This window comes from Lissotriton vulgaris, chromosome 2_1 (assembly GCF_964263255.1).
Source record: "Lissotriton vulgaris chromosome 2_1, aLisVul1.2, whole genome shotgun sequence".
Taxonomy (NCBI): Eukaryota; Metazoa; Chordata; class Amphibia; order Caudata; family Salamandridae; genus Lissotriton; species Lissotriton vulgaris.
The window spans coordinates 792,336,567-792,358,116 of NC_141687.1; the positions used below are offsets into that span (position 1 = coordinate 792,336,567).

General features: G+C 46.5%; 1 protein-coding gene across 6 annotated transcripts in view; it reads right to left on the bottom strand.

Moving 5' to 3' along the window:
* Nucleotides 1-21,550, bottom strand: part of GPR155 (G protein-coupled receptor 155) — a 283,844-nt gene that overhangs the window by 179,569 nt on the left and 82,725 nt on the right. For all 6 annotated transcript variants that reach the window (XM_086956156.1, XM_086956160.1, XM_086956159.1 and 3 more), the window contains exon 2: nt 9,571-10,078. In XM_086956156.1, coding sequence (XP_086812282.1) covers nt 9,571-10,030 — 460 coding nt within the window. In that variant the 5' untranslated portion in view covers nt 10,031-10,078. The remainder of the gene's footprint in view (nt 1-9,570; nt 10,079-21,550) is intronic.

Sequence of the window (21,550 nt, forward strand, 5' to 3'; positions counted from 1 at the left end):
TTTGTCAACAATCTCTGTGAGGGCTGATGCGAGGGCTTAGGAGGGAATGGGCCAAGCAGGCTGTAAACTATAACATCCTGCTCAAGAGGCTCAGGTAATGTGACTTCTCTGCTGGAGAGTGCAGGAAGGCAAAACCAAGCTACCACCCGCCGGTGTGTCCAATCTTCGAAGCATGTGTGTGTTTCTGGTCACCAAAAGGGTAGTGTGATTGTGGGAAAACAGCAGGCAAGACCCGCTCCATAGATCACCCACATGATGGCTGGTACCCCCAGAGTACACTCGCAGGAAGGCTGATGGGGCACGGCTAATTGATCTGTTAAATTCTGGCCCGCCTGCTCAGTGCTGTTCATGAATATTCTATCTCTGACGCATAGAATTTCAAATTTGAAGGCGCAGTTGCATGCTCATATATGTTAGACAATTTTAGCGTGCTGGTGCTGCCTTCTTAGCAGTGGGCCTCAATTGCAGTATTGTCAAGGGAGCGCTAGAATACGTGACTAATGCATTTTAATACGGTGATGCGGACACTAGCATTAAAATGCGTTAATCGAAAGCTTGATGCGGCCCTACCCTAACCCAGCCCTGAAACTGCGAAAAGTAAAATTATAATAACAACTTTATTATGATTTTATTTTTCCTGCATTTGGTAAAGTTTCCATGTTAATTGCAGTACCCATCATGAGCTGAAATTAACCTGAAAACTTGAACAAATGCACACAATCACCCCGCAGCCCAGCTCTATCAAGAAAAGAAATGCAGCAACATAGCTGCTAAGTTTTCAAATTGCTATGTGGGATGGTTTCAAACAGGCCTAACACCGTTCACGTGGATCTGTATGTAAGGAAATACACAGTCTTTTCACTTTTTTAAGCAAAAGTTTAGAGTGATATTTGACGCTGTACCCACATGCGCGGTCTGGTTACTGGCCTTGGTTGCAGCGCACAAAGACCTTACACTACCGCACACAGAGGAAAAAAATTAGAGGGAACATTGATCATAACCCAGAAACGTTTTCTCCTTTGCATCATGGTACATGCAGTGCACAATCCTTCGATGCAGAGTGAGGCTTGGAGGAGCTGGTTGAAGTCGACTGGTGTGGCTTGGAGACATTCTTCGATAGCGGCTTGAAGGCAAATATTGTAGTTGATAGATGTGACCTACATCTGTGCTTCGACACAGAGGAAGGTTCATTCAGCTCCGACTAGGTAACTCTGCGCTAGCCATGGTCATTAAGAAGTGGCAGATCGATGACCACGTGTTTGGCCAGAAAACCCAAAGCTCGAGCCCTTCGAGGGAAATGCTCGAGTAACAAGTGTTACAAAGGGATAGGAGAAAGGGTGCTGGTACTCACTGAGGTAGATTTGTCAGAAAGGCGCAGAGCAGAAGGTTCATCAACGTCTGATTCACTTGCCAGCTCATGGATCTGAACCACTTCAGAAACCCTTGGGAGTAGCTCAATATCGGGCACCTGTTCCCCAACATGTACGGTGGGTCTTCTAAACTGTGGTGCAAGATGTTGATCCCACCATGCAAGGGTTTTCTTACACCGGAAGGCAAGACATGTTGAGTACAAAAATGCTTGATGATCTAGGGACAGGCAGAATTTGCAAACCAGATGGAGAAGTGTCCTAGGGTACTTCGCTTGACACTTCTGGCAGAAATGGAACCGAATTCTGTTCATTACTTGTTCATTCTCCGAAGCTGAGCTGGTGGAACGAGATATTGAGGGGGCAACTCTGAGCGAGGTCTTCGAGGAAGTTGGCATCAAACCGGCAATGAGGTGTGAAGGCGATGGGAACTGATGGAGAAATACACTGTTCCTTCGACCATCAAGGGAAGAGAGATCCTAACGCAGCACAACTCGGAATGGTAGCCCTAAAGAAGCACGTCTGAGCCTGATGGCAGAGAAAAAACAATCTAACAATGGAGTTGATGCCAATGCGCATAACCAGCAATAGGCAGAGACACTAGGTCCCGTGATTCGAAAAGACTTCTTTAACCCCTTCCCTGCTGGCCCGATTCTGCCCCCGTGCGGTAAACAAACGAACAGGGGCGGGTCATGACGAACCCCAGCCGTCATCAGCACACGAGCACCGTAGTGCATGACGGCTGGGGTTCGTCACCAGCATGGAAGGGGTTAAAGGAAAACAAGTTGTACACGTCTGAGCCCACCACTAGATGGCAGGAGTATGCACAGCATGTGTATCTACAGCCACATGTCACAAACCTAATTGCTATCAAAATAGCATCATAAACCAACATATGTCCAGTGATCCTGCTGTAAAGGCAAACAACTGAACTAAGTATGTTGCAAAGAGGTAAAGGCTTATAAAAAAACTCTCCGTTTTATTAGAACAAACATAGACTTCTCTATAATAGAGTGATTAAAGTGATAAAACTGTGAACACTTGTGGGGTTCATTACATGAAAGAACAGAAAACTGTAGAATATAAACAGTACTGAAAGGAAATCATCTTAGCACCAACATTAGACCAAAATATTGCCTCCAGAAGAAAAGCGGAAAACCTCACTAATTAGTTGAAGGCTACCTACGTGTGTCCTAATTGCCAAATTATTTTGAAGTGTGGCAATACACTCGCGGTGGTTGTGCCTGTAAGAAGATAATTCACATTGGCAACATTGGCTCTAGTTTCCTTTTCTTAATAAGTTTGAGGACTTGCACAGTATGGCACTATACTGATGAGCGAGGCTCCATGAAGAAAATCTCTTTGAAAGATTCAGTGTGTGGAGCGCATCATTTAATTGAGCCCAGAGGTAAAGAATAAATGAAGTATAGCCATTATGTAAGCAGTACAACAGGAAAAGAACTTCACAAGTCAATTTTATAACTTTGCATATTAAAGCAAAGCATTCATACAACTGAAGTATTTAAATGTTAATATGGGAAGACAATGTACTTCTTCCAACACCACTGACATTATTAAAGCACAATTAGAAATGTAGCATAATCGTGGGGTATTTACGTTTGCATGTTCGTGTTATTGATTGCACTGTGAAGAAATATATGAAAAAGCTTTATAGAAACACACTAAATGTTTGTGTTCTTTAAATGAAATAAGCTGCATATTATGGACCTGTGCCAAACAACATGTTTTGCTTTAAGCTTATAAAAAACAGAAGGAGAACATGGTGTGTGTCCAAAAACAACGTTGATTCTTTGTGCTTGAGCACCTGTTCCGTCAGAAGAAAGGCTCTCTTATTGCAATGTTTGCAATTGAATTAAGCATCATTTAGGCAAACAGCACGGGCTCTTTTCTTGGGTAAAATGGGTTGGGAGGGGATCTTGCGGTCTTCCTCAAGTGTTAGCGACTCCCTGCACAAAGGCTGCGTCTCTGTCTCTTTCAACAAGTTGCAGAAGGTATGCATCATGCACAAAATACTCACAAAGCACATGCATGCAAGTATAATACAGCACAGAATGAAAGCTTTTCTCTGCCTACCTTTCCCCAGAGTCTCACTAGTTTGGTGGCAAGATAAACAAGCATTGGCATAGCCAATATGACTCACCTAGGCAAGAGCTACTGGCGTTGGCAATATGTTTTAGTCATGTTGCACACCAGCGTGGCTGCTGTTCAGCATGGCTGACAGTTAGTGGGGTAAAGGACACTGGCGTGGAATGTCGTAAAGTGGAGTAGAGCGGAGTGTCATGGAGTGGCGTAGAGTTGAATGGAGTGAACTGGACTGTCATGGGGTGGCGTGAAGGGAGTTGTGTCAAAGTGGAAGGGAGTAGTGACGAGAGGGGGGGAGTGTCAGAGGGGGGTAAAGTGTTGTGTGGTGGCACAGATTGTGGTGGGGTACAGAAGAGTGGAGTGCTGTAGAGCAAAGTGGCGTAGGTCAGAGTATATTGTCATAGAGTGGAGTGGCATAGAGTGGAGTAGTGCAGGAGAGTGGAATGGGCTGGAGTAGAAGATTTGAGTGGCGTAGAGTAGAGTTGAGTGGAGTGGAGTAGAATAGAGTGGAGTGGCGTGGCGTAGTGTGGAGTAGATTAGAATAGTGTGCTGTAGAAGTGTTCAGTAGATTAGCGAAGAGAAAAGTGGCAAGGAGTGTATGACGGGGCAGGCCATACACCAGAGGGACCGGACATGGTAAAGGAATGGTGGTCCGCCGTTCCCCTCCCACCCACTTCTGTCCCCTTTCAACAGTCTGACCCTCACCGAGACGCTGAATGGATTCCGGACGATCAACGGTATGGAGTTGGGAGGAAGGAAAAGACATTGGCGCCTTTAATTGGGGATATCAGCCGGACGAGACTCCTCCCAGTTTCACTGATGTCACACAGGACGGAATCAGGAAGAAGACGGACAGCGTTTCCCTGGAGGCGGAGTACGAGCGAGAAGAGTGGATAGCGAGTCGAGAGAGAGCGGAGGACGAAGCAGACGAGTCTGCTGGCGGGCTGGACAACAGCGGCAGTAACGGCAAGCCAAGAGGCCAACGACCCCACGCGTCGCCCCGCCACGTTCCCACGGGAGGAGCGTGGCTTCAACAGGTACGGGGCAAGCTAGCGGGTTGGGTGGATCAGCATACCACTCCTGCTCCCTAAGCACACCTGTTTGGACTACATACTGTGTACATAATTGTACATAATCCTAAAGAGTCTGCACACCCCCTCCCCTCACGAGCAAGTATCGCACTGCCTCTGTAAAGGACAGACATCAGAACACTCGGTTTCCTTCACTCCCGGCCCCTTTCGAGTCACGAAACCAGGACGACCGTCCTAATACTTGTGTTCTGTTCCTTTTGTTTTTCTCTTCTCTGTTCCCTGGCACCATCCACTGTGAGAGTATCCTACAACTCTGGAGAACCACACCTGGGGCTTAACGTGTCCAAAACGGTCACAGACTGGATCCATTAAAGAACACGAAAACGGATCCAGCGGCATTCGCGAGAGAGAGACTTACAAGCCACCAGAGAAGAGTATTTATGAAAATAAAGCCAACCCTTAAAAGCACCCTTAAGGGCTCGGTGTCAGTTCCTCTTGCCCCACCCCGTGTCCAGCCTACCCCACAACAGAGTGGTAAAGAGGGAGTTGAGAGGAGCATTGAAGAGTGTAATAGTGTTGTAGAGTGGAGTAGAATGTTGTAGAGTGGAGTAGAATGTTGTAGAGTGGAGTAGAGAGTTATAGAGTGGAGTAGGGTTTGATGGAGTAGAACGTCGGAGTAGAATGGCCTAGAGTGAAGTGGCACATAGTACACTGGTGCAGAGTAGATTGGCTTGGAGTGCAGTGGGTAAAGTGCACTGGTTTTGAAGTGGTATGCAGGGTGTAAGAAACCAGGCCTTTTTGCAGATGCCCCCCAATTTTTGCCCCCATATGGACTACTAGAAGCTAGTTTTCTACTGCCAATGCACCGAAGCCTGCTAACCAGGCCTGAGAGCCAGTGCACTCTCCCTAAAACAGACAAGTTTGAATTTGTAACTCCAATTAACAAAGGACTTTTACCCCCTTATAAGTCCCTGGTATATGGTACCAGTGGTACCCAGGGAATGAGTGTTAACCCTTTCGATGCTGATGACGAGCTCAGCTCGTCATCACCCACGGGTGTCGTGTGCTGATGACGAGCTGAGCTCGTCATGAATAAATGGCATCCTGAATTTTTCAGCACAGCACGGGAAAACTGCCAGCAGCCATGTGGTTAAAGGGGTCACCAGGGCCTGAAGCACTGTTTGTGACACCATGAGTGACCAAAGTAAACTACAGCAAACCTGCCATTGCAGACTTCAGGAGCAGTGTAAGCTCAAACTCGACTTTACCCTCACCATGTTTGGCGAAGTCAATGCACTGTTTTTAATATTTGCCAATCATCCCTAAGGAACGCCTCCTGAGCCCAGACGGCAGGATGCATTATAATAAAGGTGTGGCCATGTATATGGAAGCTTATTTGTCCCTACAGTGGTATTTACCATTAAAGGACACAATAGGTGATAGACAGTCCATAGGATAACATGGGCTGGCACCCGGGCAAACCCGAGGTTGGCAGTTCCATTTTGGTACTTCCTAAATATTTTGTGTTTGGTGTAAAACAACATGCCTAATCATCCCTGATATGAATCTCGAGCTGAGGCTGTGGCATGCACCCAGATGGCTACTTCAGAAGTTTCCCACCTGGTTGCCCTAGCATTTCCTGACCTCTGGCTAGCAGCCCATGCTTGCTGCCGCCAAGACAGGAATCTGACCCGCTCCCTAGAGATGTGAACTCAATGGCCTGGATGAAAGGGAGGTCACACCTCCCTCCCTGACAGGCTGGCTAGTGAAGTGGCACATCAAGGCGATGTGTTTCAAAGGCTGCACCACCTGTGATATGGAACCAGGCTGCCTCCCAAAGGAGGAAACCCCCCGCCCCTCCTCTCCTCAACCCAGGCACATTTGCACCAGAGCACCGTGGTTCGCTGCTCATACAGGGGCTTGGAGGCTGGGCATGTTCCCCACCAGGGTGTGTAATGCAGCTGGGTGGGCAAATGCAAAGTGCGCAGGATTGTTTGGCCAGCCCAAGAGGGCAGGCCAAGCAGTCATGCGCTCTTAGTGAGCGTTCGCAACACTTCTTTCCCTGCTCCGTGCACTGGCCAGCCCAGCCCCACCCGCCCCTCACCAAAGCAGGAAGGAAAACGAAAATGATAATGTTAGTTATCATCATTTTCGTTTTGCTTTTACACTGCTCACAGAGCAGTGGGGTGACGCTTCTCTGCCTTAGCGGAGGAACTGCCACTGCATTAGTGCCCAATCATAGGGGGTCACAAACAGCAACATACCTAGTTAATATTCATTATGCAGGTATTTCAACGACCTCCCCCAGTGACTGGAAGTTTGAGATGCAACGTATTACTATATTGATCGCATTACACAATGAAAACCCAGTTGCAAAAAGTTTGTGCACAATTTGCATCCAGCTTTTGCAACCTGCTTGTTCATAAATTTGGCGCTTTGTTCTAAATGAACCTGGCTTACTCCGGTTGAACAGTCTTGGACAGCTATCCGCAAATCATTTTATCAAAAACTGTGAAGTCTTGGTTGAGTAATGCTAACCATCGACCTTAAGGTGGTATGAAAGACCAACGGTAGGGGTTATTTATCCTATTTAAACTGAAATTATAAATTTCACTCATCATCGAATATCTTTCTCAGTTTTAAGAAGTACATTTTTAAATCAACTGCTATTTCATTTCATTATTATTGTTCTTTACATAATTCAACACTGAAAGTGGTCAAAAAACAAACTTGCTTGGTCTACCTCTTCCATCAATATAGATTGCTCTAAAATATCACTGGTTTCACTTCTGCAAGGAGGAAACTAATAAAAATCCTTTTTGGGTACTCACCTTTTCTTTGTAGTAAACTTTAGCAAGGTAATTGTGAATATGTACCACATGTATCATGCATTTTACTGGTTGCAAATGGCCCGGTTCGCAGAATCAGGCTGTTGGCGACCAGCTAAGTGCATTTTGGAGTGTATGAATTCAATTTGCGATTCAGTAACATATTGGCAAATCGCTCTTTGGAACTGCAAATATATACAGAATTTGTATTAGGAAGGGGCATGTTCAGGGCATCCCTTTCTAATACCTAATTGCAGCGGAATGAAGGAATTTTTTGTGACCAAAATGTGATCACAAAACATTTGCATTTTACCACTTACTTCAAGAAGATGGTAGCCCATTGCCAAACGGGAAGGGGTCTCCATGGGACCCTTTCCTCTTTGGGAAAGGTAGGAAAAACGTTTTTTGAGAGCAGGCAGAGCTCCCATGGACCACTGCCTGCTCTAAAAAATGAAAATAAAACTTAGCATTTTTCTTTTTTAAAGGCAACCTGTTTTCTTGAAGGAAAAGAGTCAGCATTTAATTTTTTTTTAAATGATTGGTTTACTTAAAAACAATCATGGACATGGTGGTCTACTGACCCCGACAGGCGCCCATCCCTGTAATTTTAGCAATTCCCAAAGGGTTGCAAATTGCATCCTAGCACATTAATATTCATGAGGTATGTTGATTTGCGACCCACTAGTAATTGCTATATAAAACTCAAGGAGTTTCATACCTTAGGAATAGCAATAACCGAATTGCGATTCACAGAAAATCACAATTAAGTAACGCTATTTCAAATACTGATACATGTGGCCCTCTATGATTTTCTCATCCTCCTTAAAATGTGCCTGTCCTGTCAAGCCATTTGTATATTGCTGCAATGGGACTTTTTGGGGAAAGAAAATACTGCAATTTGTCCTTTGCAGCAGACAATTAAAGTAGTGCCTCATAACATATGCTACTTTGCATCACAGCACATAAAACCAAATGAGTTGACATGTTTGCAGCAACCTGCAGAGCTGGGGCCATATGTACCAAGCCAAATTGCGATTGCAAACGCTGAAATTCTGCAAATTTCAGCGTTTGCAATCGCAATTTTGCAATGTGCTATGTATCACACAAAAACCCACTTGCAAAATAAGGAATCACAAAATTTGCGATTCCCTATTTTGCAATTGCATTTAAGGAATCACAAACTGCGATTCCTTAAATGCAATGTAGGAAGCACCCAAGTTGTGCGATTTTGGATTAAGGAATCACAAATTACCACCAACTTCAGGTTGGTGGTAATTTGCAATTTCTTCGAAAAATGCACGTCTGCATTTTTCAAAATGCCATGTGGCGCGCATGCATGCCCTTACGGTATGTATGTGCGCCATATCTGCACCCATGCTTATTTCAGGGATGCAACAGCGTGTCCTTGTACCTAATGGGTACTCGCAAATTGCGAATGTCTCCCCATTCATTCCTATGGGCTTATAGGCCCATAGGAATGAATAGGGAGGTATTCCTTAATTGTGAATCGCAATTTGCGATTCGCAATTAAGGAATATGTAGAAATCGCAAAAGTTTTTGCAAATCCTACATACATTGCGTTTTGCGATTCTCAAATAGCAATTCACAAAAAATAGCTATTTGAGAATAGCAAAACAACATTTTGATACATATGGCCCCTGGTTTCTGTAATGGTGAGGGTCCCATCACATGTCCAGCATTTCTTATTGACAAGGATTTCAACCATACACTGTATGTGTAACTTTATCAGTTTTCAGTCAGACTGCTTCACTAGAGCTTGGTAAGTAAGCCTGGCCTTTGGAATCTCAAAATTATTTCAAATGTTCTTTCAATTATGTTCCAGTCGCATGCAGTTCAGTCCGACCGAATACATTTCACTCATTGTTTCACTCCACACTTCAAAATGGATGTGGGGTAACTTAAAGCCAAATAAAAAAAATTCTGGCGATAATAATCAAATGTGGAGGAGTGGTACATACTTACAACTTCTAAACGTGAGTATTTGGAACTGGTTAGGACATTCAGCGAACAAGAGTTTACACGGTTGTCACAAATTGCATTTTAGTATGTACAGATAAAAATAAAAAACCCAAATCATTTGGTTGAACCCTCTTTAACAGTACTGCCATTTGGGTATTTCTTCTTTAAAAATATCGAAAACATATCCACAGTTACATTGCATTAAAGGCAAGGACATATCAAATGAACATTGGTAAGAGAATAGAAAAAAGAGGAGCTTACCTATAGGATATCCGAGTGCAAAATCATTACTTTGTGTGGCAAAAATAGGGAACAGACCGGCTTTACTGAACCGACTGTCAGGACTGGCAACTAACAATGTTAGACCACATACTATGAAAAATACAGATGCTTTGGCAATTAAAATACTATAAAGAAAAGACCAGTTAACATGTGAAAAATCAAGTATCACCATTTGTTGAAATAATAAAGCTGGGAGAGCAAAACGGGAAACATAATTCCCTAGTCCTTTGGACTGTGTGGCTGAAATCACGTTGAGTCTTCCAGCTATGTAGCCACAAAGGATGATGCCAAAGCACTCTAGCAGAGCTGGGAAAAGTCTGTTAATGGACATGGATGGATTATTGTCTGTCCCATTGGAATGGTTGCTCATTTCATGAATGAGAGCCTGATTCAAGCCAAGTGATGAGAAGTTCTTCATTCCAAACCCTGAGGAGCACATAATGTTCTTTGATTTCCCGGTTTCAAATAAAGTGCATTGTGCGGTGACCTAAAAGACAAAAAATACACAAAAACTGTGTTAATATAGAGTACACACATTATTAGCTTACTTAATAAATGACCTAAGAACAGTGTAGATTAATAAGGTTTTGATCATTAATGTTTTAAGTGCAATAGGTGGTTCCGTCGAAGCCCTCCTCTTCACTCCGTGTTGTACTTGGACACTGTATATGTTTTAAAAAGTCCCCCAATATTCCATTGAATGAGCACGTGAAGTAAATGAGTCCAATATCTCCGGGAGGGCTGAGAAGCCCCTCCCTCACTTACCACAAACCATTTTTTTTTTATTTACAAGAAAAGCAAACGTATGGATTTCACAGCAAAATATTCCAGATATACTACCCTGGCTGAAAATCATACGATATATAGACAGTCCTAGAAAGGATTTCAATAAATAATCTACTACATATGGATCTGAATATTAACAACTGAGAGTATTATGTATCCACAGAAGCATACTATGTAGGTATATATAAGAATGTTTATTGATGATCCTTCAAGGGCTGCTTTCTGGGACAAATGGAATTAGGCCCTTGGATGCAAAGTTGTTTATTGGTGGTTTTCCCTGTCTTCTGCTCGGCCAGCCAAGACCTGCATCCCAAACTCCTATTAGGTACTTTTTTAGACCTTTTACTAATTCACATGCTTTGAATAAAATATCAATAATTGTTTTAATGAAAGTTACTGTAAGAAACTTAAAGTCTTTATAGGCCAATCAGGTACTTCCTGAACTCAGTGCAGCTTTAGACATTGTGTACCAAGAGATTCTACTTAATCACTCCTATGAAGTAAAATTCTCTGACTCCGGGCTCTCCCGATTTAAGACCTTCATTTGTGCCCACACAGCAATTTAAACAGAGTACATTCCTGACCAGCTCTTATTAGGTCTTGTGCGGAATTCTGCAAGTGTACCCTGGGCTACAAGTTCACTGCAGCAAATATTTGCTTCTCCTATTTAAAATGATCAACTATTTACTTTACCAGTACTATGGTGACGTTCCACAACTCCATCTCAATATCAACAACAAAGAAATTCAAGTATAGGCCCTAGAACACTGCCAACTTCTCCTGGATCGTAAATGCAATGCGCCTAATAGGTTCTAAAACCAATGTACCTAATTTCCAAATGCAACACCAATCTCTTATCCATCCAAACAATGGCAAGCACTAATAACCTTTTGCTCTATTATGGTATAAGGTGTCCAAAAAATGTCCCAACTTGTAAATGGGTTTTTGCATGTAAAAAAAAAGTCAATTTGCGGTCGCAAACTTAATGATTTTGTGAATCATGGGGCTTGTGATAGCAAAACAGATTTTTATATCAGGCTCCTATTTACGGCAAATGCTTTTAAGTCTCCACAGACATCCCTATGGCCTACTTGGATCTGTGGTGCAGAACTGAGTATGAGAAATATCTTATTCCAAACGTTAATGTTTTACCTAGTGTTTATTATTATTTTCCGAAAATGTATAACTCATTAATCAGTATTATAATTCTACGTTATGCATCAATTACAGTTTAAATCACCAATTACACCTTGTTTACTTTGTTTTTCTGTCTTTCCACATTCAACAATACGGTGTGACTGTCACCAATTTTTCAAACAATGAGATAGTTTAAAAAACCTTTAATGCAAACCCATTTAGTTTTGTCCCTTTCTCAAAAGTCTATAGCATTGTTTTTTTAACTATTTATAGTTTGAAATGTACATCAAGCAGCACACTCAGTGGGATAGGATTTGAAAAGTCCCTCGCACGGTGAAGGACTTGCATCCCTGCCCTGAGTACCACGTCTGCAACAATATCTGGATTCCTGATGCTAATATTTAGTCACAGGTGACCACGAATCATGTGTGTGTGCCATGACCTAGCTCGGATTCATTTCCACGCAGACACCTCGCCACTCGGAGATTCACTCCCCGCTCGCCGATCACCTCCTGGATCGGTTGCACAGATCCACCTCCGGATCACTTGACCGGTGGCCTCCCCTGCCGACTGGACACCCCACCAGCTCTGGCTTCCTATCATCGGATTCTGATGAACCTACGGACCGGGCACTAGACTCAAGCTGCCACTACACTGCACCTTACCCAAGTCCTGATGATGATCCTGATTTGAAAAGGATCAAAATGCCGTCGACCGTCCAGCGCGAACATAGGCGCTCCAGACTAAATGGTTCCTAAAACAATACCTGCATTATCATATCGAAGTCAATTTCAAAGAAATGTGGAACCATTCTGTGTGTCTTTTACTCACTGTATATATTAATCACCAGTCACCTGCGCCTTCGTCGCGGTTTATTGTCACTTGTGTTGCTACCGTGCCGCTCACTCACTCGCACTGAGCACCAAGTACAATTTGGGTTATCCACAATTGTGTTACATTGCCCTTTGCAGTGCTGTAATAACTGCAAAATTATTACTTTCGATTTGTGTCCCTTTTACTCCTACAATAAATATGATGCCACGCGCACATAAATGAAATACCAAGAGAGGCTTCTTATCTCCTTTTTGATAATGTTTTATACACATCAAATACCAAAAGAGGCTCCTTATCTCCTTTTTGATAATGTTTTATACATATCTTAACTAATTGCCTCCAAATTATACCAGTTGAGATACCATATGTTATTTGCATACTCCGAGATCTAGGCATGCTTAAGCAATAATACATTAAGCAGGGCACTTCACCCTATAGTATAGGTCTTTCGCCTTCGAGAATGGTTTTGCCAATGCTTTTTTACAGTGTTGGACAGAATCGGCAAAAACATTTTCGCCAACGTTGTGCAGCATTGGCTAAAAGAAAACAAAAAAGATGACATGGACACATTTTTTTTTTAGCCTATCCAGTCTAAATTAGTTTAAAAAAAAAAAAGGGGGGCGCCAAATCACTAATCCTACATTATCCTGCACCAGAGCGAGTTTGAAGGCGCACCTGGACCTCTCCCGAGCCCGCAGCCCGACTGCGAACTAGCGGAGCCCTTTCAACTGAGATAAGGCAGTGCTGAAGACGGGAGAGAAGCTGCGGCCGGCCGCGTTCTGGTAGGCCCAGAAGCCTCGGGCTGGAGTGACCCGCCAATCCAGGGAACGTGGCGCGACGTGCAGCTGGAGTGGTGGAAGACGCCACGGCATGACCGGAGTGACTGCCGGGCCTGCCTGGGGCAAGCGACACAACTGAAGCGTCAGGCGAGAGGGGGCTCCAACTCGGAGACACCTGTGAACACACGAGCATTCCCCCTCCCAAAGCTACCACTGGAGAGAAACGCAGGAGCAGCCGGGGCGAAGACGACGGACGGCGGAGCCTCGGAGCAGGCCCCATCGCCTAGAACTCGCCTGGGAAGAGGGAAGGATCTGAGGTGAGGGAGTACCTTGAGAGACAACAGAGGGATAAAGGTCGCTGTGCGACCCAGCAGGTGGATGTGGACCACCCCACCCTAGGCCCTGTCACCGGCGTGAAGTGAGAGCCGGGATTGGACTCCCGATGTATGCCGGGCGGTCAGAATACTTGGCATAAGAGGTACAAGACAGCGCTATAGCACAACAGGGGTGTTTGCGCACACCTGAAGCGCATGCAGAGTGACTGCGAAAGAGCAGGGGCCCAGAAGCCTTCACGAATACTTGAGCCCGTGACAGGCGCCCCCCCCTGAAGCCGGATAACAGCCGACCCGTCAAAGGGAGAAAGAGCGGCCCATATCACCTGGGCGCGCAGGTAGGAGGGGGTGAAAACCGAGGGGGAAGCCACGATAAGCTAGTATGCAGTGACTGTGACGGTTGGTACCCTCAAGCAGTGCAGAGACAACTAAACGCAACACAGCCTGGCTGCAGATACCAGTGAAGCGGTGAATTGCACTGAAGAGACCTTGGTCCTGGAGGCAGGCCTCACCTACCGGTTACACAACAACATACACCAGTGGAACGAGGGGGTGCTGAGACTTGGTGCCAAGCAGCCTGAAGTGCCGGCGGGAACTGCTTCACGGAGGTGCCTCGAGTCCAGCTCCGAGGACTGGCTGGCAGGATGGGTAAGGGCGACAAAACACAGAGCAAATTACCCTTCTTACAGAGACGTTCGCTGCTGCAGGGAGCTCCGGCAGTGGAAAGCGCGGCAGCACAACCAGAAGAAGAACAGGCAACAGGATCAGACATCAAGACAATCCTAATGTCTATGGAAAAAGGCCTTCAGACAAGTATATCCTCGCTAGGCACTAAGATAGACGCACTAACTTATAGGATGGACCGCATGGCAGAACGTTTGGACAAACATGCTGAAAGACTCGACATGTCGGAGAGAAGAGTAACTGAAGTTGAGGAGGCCCAGACGGAACTGGATATGGGCCACAAAAAACTGGAGAAGGTTATGCAAGCCCTACAGGACAAGACAGAGGATTTGGAAGCCCGCTCACGATGCTGTAACCTCCGAATCACGGATTTGCCCGAAACCACCCCGACAGGCCCCATGGAAACATGTGTGGAAAAACTCCTCACCACACTTTTGGGAGAGGAGGCGTTCTCAACCATGTTCGTAGTGGAACGGGCCCACCGCATGCTGGGCCCGCGCCCGGGCGCTCCCCCCGCCCTATAATTGCGAAATTACTTAATTATCGCGACAGAGATACTGCTCTCCGGCTGGCAAGGGCAAAAACGTCACTACAATTTGAGGGGTCGGCGATCTCACTATACCCAGACTTTACTGCCAAGGTGCAGGAGGCACGTAAGCATTTCATACCATATAAGAAGCAGCTCAGAGAACTTGGTCTAGACTACGCAATGCTGTACCCGGCAAAACTGAGGGTGAATCGGCAGGGCCGCTCGCACATCTTTACGGACACAAGGGCATTACAGCAGGCGCTCAAAGGCTTGTCGAGGGACCAGTCTAACGGCGCTAACAGGTCCATGGAGGAGGGTGAAGGAAACAGCCGGCTTGACGACCAGGAGTGATTATGATGGACGAGAAGTATGGTGGGACTTGCCTATGGCGACGGTTCTCCAACAATAGTTTTGGTTCGCCCCTCCACCCACCCCCCCCCCCCCTTTTTTCGTTTTTCCTCCTCCTTCAGTTTTTCCTGGCGTGGCATCTCCTTAGACTAGGTGTTTGGGCCATGCCTCAGAACTGAGTTCAGATAGAAGCCATCGGACAGACGCGTATGTCGTGGGGATTGAGATGGGGGAGGGGAGACTGGGGCAGGTACGGCTTTGGGTCACTGCTCAGTCACTCACAAGATGTACTGTAAACGGATGCTTGTGCTTTGGACTGTAGATGGGTGGGGGGTGGGGGGGTCTGGGTTGGGATTCATGGTTAGCAGACATTGGTATAGCTTAATTGCTCCAAAGGTGCAAGATGCAGGGCGTGGCGGCAGGGAGGCGCGATTCCAGAAGAGTAATGTGCAATGTTAGAGTGCATAGGCTGTTCGGCGACCTTTGTCCCTGCGCGCAATTTGTAAATGTAAATGTGTGTGTACTCGCACTGTGACTCCATCGGAGTGTCCTGGCGCTGAAGACAACTGGGGAACCCGTCCTGGTTTTCCCTGTGAGATGGTCCCTTTCTGGGTATCTCCAAGGTGAAACCAGGCATCCCCAGCGTCTGTGGGGGGCCGTTGTAGAGATGAGGCAAGCTTAATGCCCAGAGTTGCCGAGTGTCTTCCCTGGTTAGAGTAGGCATCAAGGCAAGAATTATCGAGTCCGGATCCCTGGTCTACGATCCTGCCGCGTCGGGAATTGAACCCTGGTCCCGGGCCGTTCTCTGCTTACGGGTCTGCCGCCTCTAACCAGTGAGCCACACCACTTCCCGGGGTTGTTCTGGTTACCGTTGGGAGTTGGGAAGAAAGGGGAGAGAGGTGGGAAGGGATTCGGAAAGGCCAGGTTGAGGGAGGTCTGCTGTGGGAGGGGGGAGGGGAAGACCACCAGTTTTTTGTTGCGCACAGTTGGAGGGGGGAGGGATCTGGGATTCCTACTGCACACACTGCCCACACAAGAACAACACCAAGATACAACACACATAGAACACGCACCTAGGAGAAATGTCAAATACAAGTGACGTGATTTCTAACGATGAGACTGCTGTGCTCCGGGCTCTCACATGGAATGTGAGGGGGCTCAATGATCACCGCAAACTAAGAAAGGTGTTGAGCTACCTGCAGCGACAGAGGGTGGATTTAGCACTCCTTCAGGAGACCCATTTACCGCTAGTAAGCAAAATGTTCCTTAGCAGGGGGCTGGCGGGTAACGCCGCAGCAGCCGGTTTCACGACACACTCTAGGGGACTTTTGACCTGGGTTAACCCTAGATCTAAGCTGACCCAGTCGCTTATGCAGGCGGACCCGGAGGGCGATAAGTGATATCCAGGTGCAAGGGGATGGGATTAGATGTAATTGTAGTGAATGTTTATGGCCCTAATTTTTATTCCTCTGAATTCTACAGTACACAGGCACATACTGCTCGCACTTATACATCAGCGCAGATGCTCTGGGGGGGGCGACTTCAACTTGGTATTAGACCCAGCATGGGACAGATCAGCGGGACATCCACGTAGACCGTCTGCTGCTGCACAAACGCTACGCATAGAACTTATAGATCTAGACCATGAGGATGTATGGCGACATAGACACGCTGAGAAGGGAGGCTACACGCACTATTCCGCATTTCATGACATTCATACAAGAATTGACTATTGGATGGCGTCTCCCACCATTCTGAGGCGTATCCAGTCTTGCGCAGTACTACTACGCACCCTCTCAGACCACTCTCCTATATTATTGGTGCTAGACTCGCCTGCAAAAAGGATCCCCCCCATTCACATGGCGGTTCCCTCCATGCTCACTGTTGGATGAGCAGTTCCGGGGGGAGCTAGCGGAAGAGATTGATGTCTTCTTTGAGACTAATATAGGATCAGTAGATAGCTTCCAAACACTATGGGAGGCTTTCAAAGTCTAGGGGCTTAGCCATGTCCAGACACTCTAGTGTCCTCAAATCTATTCGGCAGCGTCTATCGCTACTGGAGAAGCAGGTGGCGACTCTGGAAAAAAGACAGAGGGATAGTCCTGATACGGATGTCAAAGAGGAAATTAAACTATTGATTACTGAATATAATGAAGAAGCAGACAGGGAGGTTCAACATATGGGGAAATATGCGACAGCCCGGACATACAGTGAGGAGGAGCGCCCTAGCTCTCTCCTTGCCAGGCTATTGAAAGGCACGAGAGGGAAGACACAGATATCTGAGCTGAAGACGGCTGAAGGAGGAGTGGTCACGGATGAGGCAGGGATAGTAAACGGGTTCAGGTGTTTTTACTCTGACCTGTACTCCTTGAAATGTGGGGACCTCTCTGGCGACATTTCGGAATATCTGGAGCACATTGACTTGCCCATGCTCAAGAATGCACAGCAGGATTTTCTCATGATGCCTATAAGCAAAGATGAGATTGTGAAAAGCTCTGGCGAGCATGCGCTCCGAAAGCGCTCCAGGAGCTGATGGGCTTACGGTGAGCTTCTACAAAGTATTCCAAGTTGATCCCGCATCTGTCCACACTGTTTGACGACATTTGCGTGGAGGGCAGCATGCCGCAGTCAATGAGGGAAGCTCTGATAGTCACTATACTCAAGCCTAGCAAGCCTCATAACGAGTGCAGCTCGTATAGACCTCTGTCACTCCTTAATGTAGACACCAAGTTGTACGCCAAAGTATTGGCGACGCGTCTTGCACTGCTGGCACCCGAGTTAGTTGCACCAGAACAGGCGGGATTTATCCCCAGTAGGAACCTCACGTATAATATCAGAACGGTTCTGGGCACTATGCATGATGTGAAGCAAAATGCGAAAGCCACAGCAGTGTTTCTTGATATGGAAAAAGCTTTCGACTCGGTAGAATGGCCATTCATGGTTCGGGTGCTGCAGCGCATGGGTTTGGGCGAGCCGTTTCTTCAAATGATTGGCGCCTTATACCACAAGCCAACGGCGAGGCTTCGCCTAGGAGACCTGGTCACGGATTCCTTCCCAATCGGCAGAGGGACTAGACAGGGCTGCCCGCTGTTGCCACTGCTTTACGCACTAGTGGCGGAGCCTTTTGCTTGTGCGCTGCGTGAGTATCATAGGAATGAAGGCGTCAGTTTCCCAACGTACAAGATTGTAGTGTCAACATACGCAGATGACACATTGCTCTATATTCGTGATCCGGAAAATAATCTGTCTTCGGTACTAAGAGAGGTGGTGCGCTTCGGCACTCACTCTGGCCTGAAGGTAAATTGGACGAAGTCAGTGGCATTTCCCCTAACCCCAGCTACCACTCAATTTGATATGGAATATCCGCTGCAATGGTCTCTTGAATCGGTCCGTTATTTGGGGATCCAACTGCATACTGACTCAGAAATCTTTTTAAGAGAGAACTGTGGAGTGGCATACAACAAGCTAGAAGATGATGTGGAGACGTGGTGCAAGCTGCCGCTGTCTCTGATGGGACGCATAGCCATTATGAAAATGGCGATGCTGCCCAGATTTTTATTCTTGTTTAGTGCGATACCGATGGTTCTATCGAAGAACTTTTTCAAGGCCATTACGCAGCTCATGATCAAACTGGCATGGGGAGGCAAACAACCCAGAGCAAAGTGGGCTACTCTCACGCTGCCGTACGAGATGGGCGTTTGAGCGCACTGGATCTGGAGCTATACTGCAGGGTTGCGCAGGCTACTCATCTTCATACGTGGATCCACGGAGAGGCAAATATCCCCCATGTACGCATTGGGCGCCTATTTGCAGACCCTCTCCCCCTACCGGCCACGGTGTTCAAGCCGGTTGACCGCAGAACAGTCATATTGGACTCTATAACGGCTACAAACCATGCCTGGTAATCCCTATTACAAGCCCAGAACTGTGAAATATTATACTCCCCAGACATGCCTCTGAAGTGGGCGTTATGCCTGGCGCCGGTGGCGGAAAATGGGGTGGTACAAGTGTTGCGCAGACTGGGAATCACTAGAGCAGGAGACTTGTTCACGGAAGGGCGAGTTAAAACGTGGGATCAGGCGATGACTGAAAGCAGCGACGCCCCATTACTGCTCCGTTTCCAATACCAGAGGATAGGCAGCGCGCTATTAGACCTTTTGGGCCCAGACCTCGAGGAGCCACCAGAGATACCGAAGCTCACGCACGTCATTAAAACGAAAGCACCCCACAAGTTGCTAACTACCCTATACAAGACAGCTATATCTCACAGAGGGCAGCAACTCATGAAAGCCAGGGTTGCCTGGCAGCGAGACTTACAGACCACAATTGATGATGCTAAGTGGCATTACAGCTGCGGGAATACTAAAAAGCGATCACTAAACGGGAGACACAGACTGGTGCACTTTAAGTTTCTCCACGGAGAGACTGCATCGTTATGGCCTCAGACAATCAGCGGAATGGGAGCGATGCCATGAGCCGACAGCGGATTTCATGCACCTTGCGTGGTGGTGCCCAGCAATCCAGTCTTATTGGAATAGAATATTCACGGAGATGAGTACAATTTAAGACATAGAACTGAGCCCAGATCCGGCGCTGGCACTGCTGGGCTATTCCAGGGGCTTGCCAGTATCGGTTAGACGACTTGCAGACATGGGAATATTAATGGCCAGGCGAGTTGTAGCGTACTGTTGGATTAGGGGCTCGTCCCCGAGGGCCAAGAGTTGGGCGCATGATATGATATACTGCTGCACACAATCAGAACACTACAGCGAGCTGCTGCCCCGCACGAGCCGCCCAAAGAAATTTTGGGGTTTGTACCTTACACATTTGAGATGGGGGAGCGCAGAGGAAACTGCAGAGACAGAAGGGGTTCACGAAACGGTGCTATCAGAATCAGTGATGCTCATGGAGGAAGACTAGTAGCACTTTACCGCTCCTGACACGAGCGAGGGGTCCAGAGATAGAGAGTCCAACAGTGGTAACAGGGGCGCTGGCAGGGGGAACAGCGAACACATTGTAATATGAGACGGAACCCCAGGAAGCCTCTTACGCAAGCGACAGCGGAACAGGCAGCGCTAACGATTGCAGGCTAGCTGCAGCAGTGAAAGCCAACATAAACAATCACAGTGGCGACAGAGGCGATGGAAAACCACAAACCCAGACATGGATGGGGCAGAGGGGGCTATTGTTGTGCGGGAGGAGGGGGTGGGGGGGGGGTTGGGTGTTTTTTTTTATTTCTTTTACTCGAACGGACCTGAGATATTGTTGAAATTGAACACTAAATATAGTATACCCGGGGATAGGCATGTAAGAGGGGAGGAGGAGGGCAATTTTTTTCAACTAGGTAAGGAGCTAACACGCTCTTTATCCACTTAGGCCACCTACGGATAATTTCCCACATTGTATTATTAAATCGCCGCCCGACCCCAGGGTTGTCGGCTTCAGGGCTGTGTTACTATCGATTACGTTTGCCACCGACCTAACATTCTGCTGCGACCAGCCCCTGGGTTGTAGGCCAAGAGCTGTGTATGTGAGGGATGTAATGACAAAAAAGGTTTTTGGGAAAAAAAAAAAATGTGGAGTAGTGTGAAAGCTTACCTTTAATGAGAAGATACAGCTGAAATTGTTCACAGGCACATGCCACATCCATTACAGACGGAAGTTGTACATGTGTGCAGAACATCTTTCTCGCACACAATGTAACTGTATGTCAATTGCACACACAAAAGGTGATGGCTGAAATGTTTCCAAAAAGTCTAACCACTGGCAATCACTTTGTATAACACGCTCAATGTGCCACTCCAGACAAAGGCCAGCCTTAAATAAATAAGCAAACACCCTGCTCCTAACTGGGATAGTCCATCGTTTTTACTCCCCATCTGTGAGGTATAGCTTGGATCCTATAGCATAGTGAGCAAGTGACCTGCGTCTGGGCATATACCCTTGCCAATGTATGGTGTAACATTAAATCATGTAAAAGGTGATGGGAGGAATGACTAAAAAGTCTAATCACTAGTTTGGTGGTTAGACTTTTAACAAGCATTCTTCCCATCACCTGGTGTGTGTCCCATCCAACTGCATTCGCATACACCACAGTGAAATAAGGTAGCCTACTGACCTTGCATAGCCCTTTTATTAATACTTACACAGCACTGCATGGCCGCAGATGGTATTTTACCAATCTAAAGCTGTAATACTGAGCCTGGTGTGGTAAAGGCTTCTGCCATTTTACAGCTCAGCATGGATAGCACTGTGCTAATCCTATGCTTAAAGACTTTGCTGTGGAAATGGTAAAAGACTTTGTCCTTTTCTATCTTTTCTATCTCAATGTGGGTGGCACTTTGCTAATCCTATGCTAAAAGATTTTGATAGAAAAGCATACATTTGAGGAGAGCAAATTTAGAGTGTCGCTGGTGTTGAGAGTGCTCTATATTGGAGCTGCTTTCCACCTAAACTTGAGAACTACCCAGAGTTCTCTGCTTTTTTTTTTTGCATAATTCATTTGTCACTCTACGCCTGAAAGGGTTTTG